Source organism: Chiloscyllium plagiosum, unplaced genomic scaffold, assembly GCF_037043375.1.
Source record: "Chiloscyllium plagiosum isolate Xiang-an unplaced genomic scaffold, Cpla_swu_hap1 HiC_scaffold_5, whole genome shotgun sequence".
NCBI classification, from domain to species: Eukaryota; Metazoa; Chordata; class Chondrichthyes; order Orectolobiformes; family Hemiscylliidae; genus Chiloscyllium; species Chiloscyllium plagiosum.
In genome coordinates, this window is record NW_028270143.1 from 45,091,352 (window position 1) to 45,105,428 (window position 14,077).

General features: G+C 36.8%; 1 protein-coding gene across 1 annotated transcript; it reads right to left on the reverse strand.

Annotated features, from left to right (window-relative positions):
* Nucleotides 1-706: 706 nt before the first annotated feature.
* On the reverse strand, nucleotides 707-13,855 carry LOC122549816 (protachykinin). The gene is made up of 5 exons (XM_043689891.2): nucleotides 13,365-13,855; nucleotides 10,932-11,034; nucleotides 3,794-3,817; nucleotides 1,257-1,310; nucleotides 707-1,079 (listed from the first exon to the last, which is right to left on the reverse strand). The coding sequence occupies exons 1-5, from the start codon at nucleotides 13,482-13,484 to the stop codon at nucleotides 1,030-1,032; spliced, it is 351 nt and encodes a 116-aa protein (XP_043545826.1). The 5' UTR covers nucleotides 13,485-13,855; the 3' UTR covers nucleotides 707-1,029.
* Between the last annotated feature and the right edge of the window lie 222 nt (nucleotides 13,856-14,077).

A 14,077-nucleotide genomic window follows, 5' to 3' on the forward strand; every position in this document is an offset into this window, starting at 1 on the left:
TCATATTATCTGAACAGGATCTCAAGGTTCTGTAAAAGTGTTATCCATTAACCGAACAATCAGCTATCTGAACAAAATACTCCCTGCCCATCTCGTTTAGATAATTGAGGTTGTTCTGTTTATGAAATCCTCCTCCTTGGAAAATATTAAGGTGCTAGCATAGGTATAAGTTTTTGTTGTAGATTAAACATGCAAACTGTGAAATAAATGTTAGCTTTCCCAAGTGTTTTAGTTCCATTGATTATTAATTGTTTTTTGCTTTAGGAAGAATGAAAATGATCAGCTGAAATGGGGAAATCTGATGGCTGAAAGGTCATGACAGTTCCTTTTTTAATAGAATCATAGAGCTATATAGCATGGAAATAGGCCCTTCATTTTTATCACTATATATCATCTCTCCAATCATAACATTGATGTAGTTCTTCAGAAGTTGAAGATTTTCTCACTGCACTACATAGTAAAATGTAGAGAAATGCCTTTTTAATCAATTTGTTGTATAATGCTGTCAAATTTTGCAAAAATGTTGTAATAATAACCATACATTTTGTTGCAATTATTATAATACATTTATTATTTATGAAACAATGAGGCACATTAAAATACAAATTGTAACGATATGTGCTGAAACATAAAACAGTTTTTGTTTTTGTATCATTCACTTCATATTACCTGTGACTTTCTCTGTTCATAACTAATGAAAATCAAATAGTGAATAATAGATATTTTATTACAGAGCATACAAAATAGCAGTACATCAATTGAGAACATTATTTCCAATTACAACTGACACAGTCGAGTGTTATCAAAATCTGTTTATTATGTTTTTGAATAATATGTGGCACTGCCTCAATGTTCACTACACTTTATATTTTGCTAAAATAGCAATAAAATAGAATAACTTCTATTGGGGAAAGTCATAACAACTATTTTTTCAACAATCAACTGATACAAGTGGGTATATAATATTATAGACACTTGTGCTAGCAAATTAAAATAAATAGCATTCAATATAATTCTTTATTATTGTTATTAACGTCTTTGGACAAGGTCTTGTGCTGTTTTCCACTCAGAAGAGGAATCTGTAGAAAGAAAAATATCATTGGTGTAACTTCAGTGATCAGATCAAAACATTGAGGAAGTGTTTTATAGAAAATTATTTAATATACTAATATTATAATGCCACAATAATATTAATATTGTGATATAAATAGATTAATAGTAAATAGATCAATTTACTTTTGACATCTTTTACTTACCAGCAGCTGAAGAGCGTTTTCCCATAAGTCCAACAAAATTCCCTAACTTATGTCCTATAAATCAAAAGAATTATAAGTAAATTATTTATCAATTATATTATTGATTTTACCATGTATTTATTGTGAAATATTTTTAATGGCAGTATATTTTGTTTTCCTTTCCTAGACAGTCATGATTGAGTGTGAAATTTGAACAATAATTTACTTGAGCACTTGAACAAATATCAAATACCAAATCACATGAAAATAGATTTGCGTGTTCGGAGATTAGAGACAATAATTTATCTAACATTTTGCTTTCCTGGGCATTTTAAATTTAACCCAGTATTCATTTTAAATTATGCACCCATAAATAACTTAATTTGAGTTTTTAAATACTAATTTCTGATTAGAATACCATGTAATTTATTATTTTAATGAACCTGAGCCAAAGGTACAGATATTATATTATATGATTTATTTTCCAACTTGTTTCCATCTCTGCAGACCACACAAACTTGGTATTAGCACACAAAATATAAAATGTTCATTCAAACTTGATTTATGTCAGAACCCATGTGAAATATTTCAGAATAAATGTATGTAAATAGTAAACAAGCTTTTAATGTTACAATAATGTGTTGAGAGTTACAGAGGTCCTGACAAAATATCTAAAAGTACAATATTAGAATCATCCTTACTTTAAAAGCCCCGAGCTATAATGATGGGCTGAGATGAAAGAAGATATAAGCTTTGGACAGATTTAATTGAGGGTTTTAAAATGACAAAACTCAAAACTATGTCTGTGCAGATGAATTATTTCAAAAAGGTAATTTAGGTAATCATCCTACAGAGGCACGTCAATACTCAGAACAAGTTATCAGTTTGTGAGGCAATCACATATTTGATGCAACAGTTCAAACAGGAGATAAATAAGTTCCTTGCAGTGGTGACTACCACCAGCTGTAAATTGCAAGTGGGACATTAGATTGGTATCTGATGGTGATTCATCTCCAGGGAACCAATCTGATTGCCTACAGAGGTGAGAGTAGAATATGTCTTGAAATTGCCCTTCGCTAAAACAAAACCTGTTCTTTTGCATTTTTTCAAAAGATTGTTAAAATGTGTGAAAATGTTAGATGTCCTATAGTCATGAAAATTTACAGGTAACCCTTCGGGTGAGAAACTAATTTTCTAATATCAAAACTAGTGTGCTAAAATTTAAAGCTGTTCAGGGACATAAATCAAATTTGGGTGGTCTTAGCACAATTTTAAGCACAGAATTAAAGGTATGTCCATAATTAGAAAAGATTGGACAACTTAGTGAATTAAGTAGAACATCCCATTACTTTTGAAAAAGTGTTAGAAATAAAAAAAAGAAAATGTTGATGAAAACCATAATATATTCATGTCTTGAAGTGTTATTTTGTAATGCTAAGATGAGCTTGACTTGTTATTTTGTAACAATAAGATGAGCTTGAATTTAAAATTCATTAATATTCATTCATATACATAAATTAAGTTGATGCCAATATAGATTTTACCTGGAAGACCCAAATAAAGTACAGTAGTTTATTCCACTAGAGGGCATAAGATCTGTTGTGTAATTAATGTAACTACTGCAAGCTAGTTATTACAATTCTGAATGCAACAAAGGTTTCTGTTATCTCATTGAGATGATGTTATATCAAGAAACTCTCCACCTTTATAATAGTGAAGGAACTGTTTTGCCAAATGATACCGTATGTTAGAATACTTCATTTTTATTAAATGACCTGTCATGTTTTGGAAGAAAGACAATTGATTTCACATTCAAGAACATTAATGTGCAAATCTGTAAGATCATGTTTGAAGATGATTGCTGAAAGCACCATTGTACTTACAGATTTATGAGATATACTGACAAGTACCATGAAAATGATTACTCAAGTGCAATATTTGCTGAGACTTATAATTTTTTTGAGACTTTTCATCAACCTGTTTGAACAGGTTATGACACGCCTCTGAAGCAGGTGGGGTTTGAAACCAAGCCTTCAAGCCAACAGATAGGGACACTATCACCACACCTCAAAAATGTTATGATTTACTTTTAGGATTGTAGCAATTGCAAGTCCCTGTCTATTGAAAACAATTACTGCAGTTGAAGCAATTAGGAGTCAGAAGGTATGCAATTTTATGAAAATTTTAACTTATTTAGAAAACCAGCAAAGTAAATAGAACTGAACCTAAGAACAAGCAGGAGTGATGCTTTATTAATTAATCTGTGCTTCACACAAATTTGAGAAAATTAGCACAGTATGAATGAAACCTAACTTTAGCATCATGTTCTGGGGTTGTTTTAATTCTGTACATATTTCTTTGAACTGGATCTTTCAGCAACCATTTTGCAAGACAAATGCATGACATCATGGTTTTAGGTTTTAGGTTCATACAACAAAAGAGACATAAAACTTCAATCTTGAATCTGTCCATTAAATCACAATTAATTTAATATATCTTTTTCAAAGGTTTTCTGTTTGATTTTCTCAATTATTAACCATTAACTTTTCAAAACTTACTTTTGCGAATCAGTGGCTTGTATTCTGGAAAGGAAGGAAAAACTAAAAAAGTTATTTTTCTTATTAAATTTCCTGAAAAAAGAATTGTTGCCCTGACTGAGTCATTGATTCTTTAGAATGGTTATTCCTGCCTTTCTCCAAATGAAGATAGCCAGATCTGTTTAGTGCATCTCTGATAATGGCTTCCAATAAAGAGTGAATAGTTTCAGATGTACCTTAATCATTATTCCTTTCAACACAACTGTGTCTGTTACCATATTCATCATCTTAAAGAGATAATCTATCTTAACTGAAGAAAACTATAACAAAAAGTCACCATTCATTGAGAGCGTAGCGAGTGCATTTTAAGTAATGTAATATAAACTTTTTAATAGTATTTCAAACTCCAGCCAGAAGTCATTTTTTCCAATACCAAATTTAAAAACTTCAAAATTATCATTAATGTTGGCATCACTACATTGTTAAAAAAAACAAGCAAATTTGATTATGGTTAATCTAGACCATTAGAAATATCTAAGTGCAACAAGAAAGTGGGCGGCACGGTGGCATAGTGGTTAGCACTGCTGCCTCACAGCGCCAGAGACCCGGGTTCAGTTCCCGCCTCAGGCGACTGACTGTGTGGAGTTTGCACGTTCTCCCTGTGTTTGCGTGGGTTTCCTCCGGGTGCACCGGTTTCCTCCCACAGTCCAAAGATGTGCAGGTCAGGTGAATTGGTCATGCTAAATTGTCCGTAGTGTTAGGTAAGGCGTAAATGTAGGGGTATGGGTGGGTTGCGCTTCGGCGGGGCGGTGTGGACTTGTTAGGTCGAAGGGCCTGTTTCCACACTGTAAGTAATCTAATCTAATCTAATCTAAGAAAGTACACTAAAGCAGTATTTATTTTAAGAACATACAAATGATATCTAAAATTCCCATTTTGTATTTAGAGTCACAGAGTTATAGAGATGCACAGCACAGAAACAGACCCCTTGGTCCAACTCATCCGTGCCAACCAGATATCCTAAATTAATCTATTCCTATTTGCAAGTTCTTGACCCATATCACTTTAAACCCTTCTTATTCATATAACCATCTAAATGCCTTTTAAATGTTGTAATTGTACCAGCCTCTACTACATCCACTGGCAGCTTATTCCAAACACGCACCACCCTTTGGGCAAAAGGTTGCCCCTTAGGTCTCTTTTAAATCTGTCCCCCTCATCCTAAACCAATGCCCTCTAATTCCAGACACCTCCACCATAGGGAAAAGACCTTGTCTATTATTTAGTATGGATTATCACAAATTACTCTGTTAAGGAACTCAATCATTCTTGAACACACTGACCTTAACTTTTTTAGCTGATTTCATTGAGGTACTAATGGAAAAAATAGTCCAGGTTCATGTTGTTACAGTAGTTTCATTGAAAAAAATCTAACATTGAGGATTGCAAAAGTGCATCCTGTGAAGGAAAAGGTACCTCTGACAGTAACTTTCGAATATTCACATCTAAATGCACAAGTCTGGATGGCAGAAGTTGCTGTCAAGATTTAACCTGTCATAATGACAAATGTTTATAATCTCTCAAATTACTATAGCAAGTTTCAAGTACTAAGAACACACACATACACATAAGGTATACATGTAAGTTTCAAGCGTTTAGCATCTTTTGGATATTTGACCTACACAAAACTATAAATCCAACAACCCTAATAATCACATGGAATGCATTAGAATTCTGATAAATAAACAATGTTCATTTCTGGAAAGAAAGCCTACATAAATGAGACTCTTTATACATGGCAGTCATCCAGGAAGGAGCACAACATAGTTTACTTTACACTGAGCTAACTTAATATTGGTTTGGGGTAAAAATGAGAGAGTAACACATTACTTCAACGTTGTTAGATCAGGACAGCAAAAGACCAGCTGGAATTTGTAGTTCAATTTGTAGGGAATTAAGTGATAATGCAGATATGTGATTATAATTAAATGTGTTATGATCTTAGTAAATCAATTCGTGGATGTAAGGGGAAAAGGCTTACTCCAATTCCTTGAGGGCAAGGTCAATGTGATGTGTTAGAATGGATTATGTTTATAGGCATTAGTTGCAGATTAGACATATGAACATACAAATTAGAAACAGTCACAGGCCTTTGCTGCGGTTTTCAATAAGATCATTGCTGATATGTTTGTATTCCAATATTCCATATTCCAACTAGTTCAGGTAGTCTTTGATTCAATTGTCCAACAGAATCTACCCACCTCCACTTTAAAAATATTCAATGACCCCACCTACACCAGCTTCCAAGGCAGAGTTCGATAGTTGTACAACCCTCAGAGAAAAATGTTTCCTCTCATCACGTCATAAATGGGCAAACACAATTTTAATACAGTGTCACTGAGTTCTGCACTTACTCACCAGAGGAAACATCCTTTTCGTGTCCATCTTATCAAGAATATTCAGGATCTTAAACACTTCACTCAAGTCACCCTTCACTCTTATAAACTTCAGTGAAAACAAGCCCACTTTGTTCAATCTTTACTCATAAGATATCGTTTCATTCCAAATATCAATCTTATAGCCTCCTCTGAAATATCCCCAATGCATTTGCATCCTTCTTTAAGGAGATCAAAACTGTACTGTATGGGAGATTCATGCTAGAAGTCAGGCTGCATCCTTGTTATTTCTTCTTTGAAACATATTTTTCCACCTGTCTTCGTGTCATCTACAAATTTAACCATCATGCCTGTGTTCCCTTGTTTGGATCTGATATGCTATTCTGAAAAGTAGCTTGCTTATTCCCAGTATTTTCCTCACTTAAGAAATGGAAATATCGGAAAATCTATATGAAACTATGAACCAATATTTTTGAGGAGGATGGAACAAAATAAGTCTTAATTCTTCCTGATAGAAACATGGCATATATTTAACTGTAAATACAATATATGTATGTTTATCAAGTTGAGGAAATGCTGAATCATTCAAATATAAGACCATGGGTTAAGCAGTTAGATATTTTATACAAATCTCAAAGCAGCAAGTACTTCACACAGAGGGTGGTGGGCGTTTGGAATGCGTTGCCAGCAGAGGTGGTAGAGGCAGGCATGGTAGATTCATTTAAGATGCGTCTGGATAAATGCATGAGTAGGTGGGGAGTAGAGGGATACGGATGCTTAGGAATTGACCGACAGTTTAGACAGTACATTTGGTTCGGCTCAGGCTTGGAGGGCTGAAGAGCCTGTTCCTGGGCTGTAAATTTTCTTTGTTCTTTGTTCTAGTTAAAAAAAATGTGCAATATAGACAGATTCACGAATATATGGGTGCATACTCTCCAATTCATTATGTTTTGTACATTTTATTAAACACTTCATATTAAACTTCATCTTAGCCCTTATATGTGCACATATTCCTTTGCTTATTCAACTGAAATTAATAATATGTTTCAAACTGTGGAACCTTCATTAATAATCAACTATACCTGAACTACTATTGTCAAAATAACTACTTTGTTTGGGGTATATGCTAAAAGTGGTAGTGGGGATACAGAAATGCACATTGTGTTTAAATCATCATGAAGTAGTCTTCTGAGTGTAAAATACAGTGAAATATTTAGTAGAACAATTTGTATTTTGAAAGTTTCCTAAGAATGCATCCAATTAAGGCATTTAGATCTCTGTGTGATTTTGCTGGGTTCAATGAAGAAGGGAATCTTTGATGGACAACCTTTGTATCCAAAATAATTTGCATGCTTAGCTTAAATGTGAGAGCATAGTTCAGAATCTGAATTGAAAACTTGGAAATCAATTACATTAAACCTTTGACATGACGCCTCATCCAATGAATCATCTTAGAATTTGCTGAACTTAAATTCCAATATTTTTGATGTTATTAAGAATGAGTGCACCTATGAGATCTGTCCTTGAATTATAATTTAACCACAAAATGAAGAGAGATCCTTTACCAATGGACAGAGCACCACCAAACAGCCAGCACTATAAGTTAGGTCTATTGCATAACACTCCAAGGATCCTTTTGCTCAGATTAGCAACTACAGTTTAATTGCCCTCCTATTGAACACCAATGCTCACATTTTCACCCAATACCTAAAAACACTGGAATAAATCATGGACAACTTACTTAAGTTATGAATTGGTTCATTTGTTTTGATTTTTTTCCAGAAATTATTGAGTATGCAGATGAAGAGAATGTGGCAGTTGGTGTATATGTACATTTCCAGAAGACCTCATGTTGAATTCATTTGCTGCAAAAATTAAAAGGAATGTATCCAACAGGATAGTGTGCTACCTAAAGAACAAAAAGCAGAGTACAGGGAAATGGATGCTCTTTTGGATAGATGAGATGTGATTAAATCTGTGGTCCAAGTCTCTATGTCAAAATCAACTTTATTTTCCAGTTATATTGATGATTTGAACAGGTATACAATATACAATTCAAGTTTGTTGATCATAAAAAAGTACAACTTAGACTAACTTCTGAGATTCATACAAAGGTGATCAATGAAGAGATTTGGATCACCATTGCATTACAGTACTTTAAAGATTAAATTGAGATGAGAAAATGTTGAAAAGATAGGTGAGTCTTAGATTATGAAGGCATTGAGTACAACACTGAAGAAAGGAAAATACATTTGTGCAAGTCACAGTTTGAGTGCTGCATGCAGCCTGGCATTGTGGAAACGATAGAACCATGCAAAGGATTCACTTGAATAATACCAGAAATCATAAAATGCTTGTGAAGAAAGGTTTGACTAATGCAGGCCTTTTTAGTAGAGTAAAAGAAAATGAGGGGAGTCCAACTGCAGAGTTTAAAATTGTAAGATGTTTTAAGTGGTTAAATGTTTTTTAAAATGGTTTACAGTAAAATCAAGTCAAAAACATGGCAGCATAAACTTGGGGGTCATGCTAGAGAATAAAGTAAGGAGTTAGAGGACTATTTTTTTGTGCAGAGTATATTGTAGCATGAAATATCTTAAAAGATGTGGCTATTGAACTAGAGACTAAAATAGCATTTAAAAGAACTCGGATACTTGTCCAAAAAGGGAGAATATAGAGATATAGGGAAATTGCATTTTAATACTTAACTTCAGTTGAGAGGTTAGCACCACAAGGTTGACTGTTAGATTTTTCTATGGGATTATTTCAATTATTTTATTTCTATTGTATTTTTCAAATAATGTCCTCAAATTATATTTATTATAATGAATTGTGATAGTAAAGTAATTTATAATTTTAATTACTTTATTCTTCTTTACAATAGATTCAAAAATTTAATTCAGATAAATGTGAGGTGCTGCATTTTTGGAAAGCAAATCTTAGCAGGACTTATACACTTAATGCTAAGGTCCTAGGGAGTGTAGGTTCATAGCTCCTTGAAAGTGGAGTCACAGGTAGATAGGATAGTGAAGAAGGCGTTTGGTATGCTTTCCTTTATTGGTCAGAGTATTGAGTACAGGAGTTGGGAGGTCATGTTGCGGCTGTACAGGACATTGGTTAGGCTACTGTTGGAATATAGTGTGCAATTCTGGTCTCCTTCCTATCGGAAAGATGTGAAACTTGAAAGGGTTCAGAAAAGATTTACAAGGATGTTGCCAAGTTTGGAGGATCTGAGCTACAGGGAGAGGCTGAACAGGCTGGGGCTGTTTTCCCTGGAGCATCGGAGACTGATGGGTGACCTTATAGAGGTTTACAAAATTATGAGGGGCATGGATAGGATTAATAGACAAAGTCTTCTCCCTGGGGATGGGGAGTCCAGAACTAGAGGGCATAGGTTTAGGATGAGAGGGGAAAGATATAAAAGAGACCTAAGGGGCAACTTTTTCACGCAGAGGGTGGTACATATATGGAATGAGCTGCCAGAGGATGTGGTGGACGCTGGTACAATTGCAACATTTAAGAGGCATTTGGATGGGTATATGAATAGGAAGGGTTTGGAGGGATATGGGCCGGGTGCTGGCAGGTGGGACTAGATTGGGTTGGGATATCTGGTCGGCATGGATGGGTTGGACCGAAGGGTCTGTTTCCATGCTGTACATCTCTATGACTCTATGACTCTAAAAATGATTAAATTCAAAAACCTTTGAATTTAACAATTTCCCACCTAAGAACTTAAGTGGGAAATAATTAAATTCAAAGATTTGTTTTGAACTTTGTTATTTTATGACTGTCTTTGTCCTTAAGGTGCAATATTCTGATTTGAGAAGGTCGTGAAATAATATATTATGTGGGTTCTAAATATGCGGATGAATATGTAGTGATTTGGTGGTGAGTTTACTGTGATACTGCGTTGTTCATTATGTTTAGTACCAAAGAATTTATATTCCAATTACAATACAAAACAAGCTTCAGCTGGTCCCTTGACAACAGTCAGGCAGCAATGACATCACCAGGTATCAACTCCGCCTTGGAGTTGTCTAAGATTTCTCATCGCTTACATTAGCCACTGTATCTACGCCCACGGGAAAGCACAATAGAAAGGAGGGAGAGTCTGTATTTTTTCCTAAGAAATTGGTTTTACAAACCCAAATGAACTACACACCTCAGCTTTTATGGGTTCCTCAATGGTGATACGTTGGGCTGTGACAGCAACCCTCAAAGGCTATGTGACTGTACTCTCTGATTGGCATTTACCTATATCTGCGGTGTATTCCCAACCAATGCTGACCACCTAGATGAGTTTCACCAACAGACTACAGCCACGTTTGATAACAACTGAGAAAATCCAAAAGAATAATCCAGTTTAAAGGATAAGATTTTAATTTACCAGCGGTTACTTAAAACCAACTGTAGCAAAGGAAATGTATCCCAATTATCATCCAGATATTTGAGACAATGGAGTAGTTTGTAAATATGAAGCTCAATTATAAAACACTGTAACACTGGAATGGTGAAACTAGATTTGACCCTGCTCCTCTAAAACCTTTCCTGCTCTGGTGTATATTTCCAGCACCTTCTCTCTGTGCAAATACATTTGACTTATTCTTATTCCCGCTTTGTACGGTTTGATCCTTTTTATTTCTGTGTATATTCCAAGACGTTTGTTCTCTGTCATTTGACCATGCGCTCATGTGAAAAGGCACTTTTGGTGTCACCAGGTAAAACTTCAGTTTAGTCGGCAACACGACAATAAAAATACACGTTACCGTATGACCGCCTGCCCATTAAGCCAAAGAACTGCTTGGATTGTGGTTTCCTGGCCACACGCTTCAGAAGCTCCCGAAACGAATCCGGCTGCAGTCGTTTGTCCTGAAAACAGATCGAAGCAGGGGAGAAAATAATACACAATTATCAACTTATCCTCCGCGATATGGCTCTGTGCCCGAGCCTGTCACTGTCAATGTGCTATTTCAGGACTCCGCTTATTTTATTTTTTTAATGCATTCTAATTTTCTAAAGATCGCAAAAGACAATTGAAGTAGAAATCCCAGGGCGAATCTCTGCCATGGTTTACTGCGGGTTGTTTATATGTTTCCACTGCATGGATGTTGCAGTTGACATATGATGAGCCATGTTGCTGAGCGGCCAATCCGCGTCCGACTGGGCTTTTATTTTTCCGCTCACTTTCTAGCATTTCGAGCAATAGGTTCAGCAGACTGAGTGCACCATTGCAAAAGTAAGTTACAATTATATTGAGGATAATTATGGTCCAAACTTATATAGAGTACAGCGCATACATTCACATGCGCCAGCTACTGTGCGGGTGCTCCACCCATCGAACTGGTTACACGACTTCGCGTTTACTTGCTCGGGAACATGTACAGACACCAGATTTGCGCTGGGAAAAGGTATTCAAACACTATAGTTTTGCAAATAGCATTTTGAATTTCTAAACGGCAATGTTCACAAATATCTGTTTATTGCTAAATAAACAATTGAATATTTATAAATACAGATCTCTCTAATTGCCCGGACTCCCTACATGATGTGTTAATAAAGGAGGGGAGTTGAGAGGAAATATCAATCTATCCTCTACATAATAACGCACAAGGCTTGGAAACAAATTGGAAGTCAGCACTAAATTCCTTTCACGCACACAGGAATTTGATTCCATCGGGTTTATATATAAGTCAGGGAGGAGAAATTGAGGACTACAGATGCTGGAGATCAGAGTCGAGAGTATGGTGTTGTAAAAGCACAGCAGGTCAGGCAGCATCCGAGGAGCAGGAGAATCGATGTTTCGGACATAAGCCAATCCTGATGAAGGGCTTATGCCCGAAATGTCGATTCTCCTGCTCCTCGGATGCTGCCTGACCTACGATGCTTTTTCAGTACCACACTCTCGACACATACATAACCCAGTTTGGTTGTAAAGATTTGACTGCAGCTCATTCCGAGCCACCCGCGACCAAATTAGATTAGATTACTTACAATATGTAAACAGGCCCTTCGGCCCAACAAGTCCACACCGACCCTCCGAAGAGCAACCCACCCCGACCCATTCCGCTACATTTACCCCTTCACCTAAACTACGGGCAATTTAACATGACTAATTCACCTAACCGGCACAAGTACACGTAGATCTGACTAAATTCACCTTCCGCTTGCTGAACCACTCCTGACAGAGGTCCCTGCAATTATGTTCCTATAATTGACATGTTCTTATCTATTGAAGAGGATTATAATGCCATAGCAACTCGTTATTGATGTCGCTGCTTCTATCTCGCTGTGTTACTTAATATATTCACTCAGTATTGGACCGGGGCTGGCAAAGGTTGACCTCGAATGGCAGCCCATTCTCTAATAGAACCAGCCGGGACTAAGCGAGTCATAGTCCTTAGCCAGAATTACTCTTCTTATCGCTTTTCTCTCTTTCCTCCAGCACTCCTTCTGCCTCGTGTCAGTGACTGGCGTCTTACCGAGTGATATGCCAGGAAACATCAGACCGGTCCACAAGTAAAAAAGGTTCCTGGTACCTATTCCAACGTGTAATGTCACAGGCCTTTTTTTTCCTTCTTGTGAGGGAAACCAACTGCAGATTGCCAATTGTTGCTGTTCGCGCTCACGAAGACTATTGTAACATTTAATTGTGCCCATACCTGACTTTCCACATCAAAATAATCAAATAGAAACTCATCCGTACAGGAATCTTATCTAACTCGCCATCCTCATTCGTACATCACCGACAGATGCCCGCTGATTTTTTTACAGCAATAAGTGACATTATTTCTGACACATTCCTGTAGATGGGAGTTAGGCATTTATTCCATGTGGAACCAAAAGAAAGTACTTTGAGGTTGCACTATTGATAATCACTAACGGTCTCGAACCTTTAAATATGTTAAAAATCACACAACACCAGGTTATATTTCGGAGCGACGCTCCTTCATCAGGTGGTAGTGCAACCTGATGAAGGAGCGTCGCTCTGAAAGTTAGTGTGCTTCCAATTAAACCTGTTGGACTATAACCTGGTGTTGTGTGATTTTTAACTTTGTACACCCTAGTCCAACACCGGCATCTCCAAATCATGACTTTAAATATGTGGAATGGTGAGACACAGGCAAAACGCAAACTGAGTAAAATTAAATTTCAATGTTTATATCGTGTAGTTGTAAATATTATATTACTTGAAAAATTACCTGGCCGTGGTCGCTATAGTCCCATAGAGACACGCCTTCATTCCGGGAAACCTCTTCACAAAAGACATCTGTCAAAACCAGGAGGCTGACAGTCACAGCCAGCAGCCGGAGAGTTCTCATCTTGGGACTGGGGAGGACTGCTTGCCGCTCTGGCTCTGGACGTGGGGGAAGCTGGAGCTGCGGAAGACCGTGAGCAGCGAGTGGCAGCTGTGAAGAGCCTGCGCTCTCTCCCTGCCTGTGCTGGAGGGTGGATTGTCACTACCTGGCCCAAGTCCAATTCGTGTTTTTCCGTCCGATCCCGGAAATTCCCGAGCTCACTGGCTCCTTTGTTGATCCGCTCAAATCATCTACCAACTTGCACTGGCAGAATCAACAACTCCTGCTCTGTCTAACAGAGTCCTCACCCAAGATGGGTTTGAATGTCTCAGATTCCAGGTCTCAAGACTGGTAGCTGAATGAAAGTCCCGTTGAATTCCCTGCAATTTATACCCTGCACCGGGGAGTCATTAGACCGCAGGTACTTGACAGAGCCAAAAATAGCGCTCCAGGAATTCGGAGGCGAATGAGCCTTTCACCCCTCCCCCCTCCGTTTGACGAATTGACTTGAAAGATCAATATTCAAGCGCAGAAATGTCAAGAAGTATATTTCTGTCCTTTGTTTGCTTAAGTCATTTTCCCAGATATGAGCAACACTGTGAATAAGTGCTCAAACC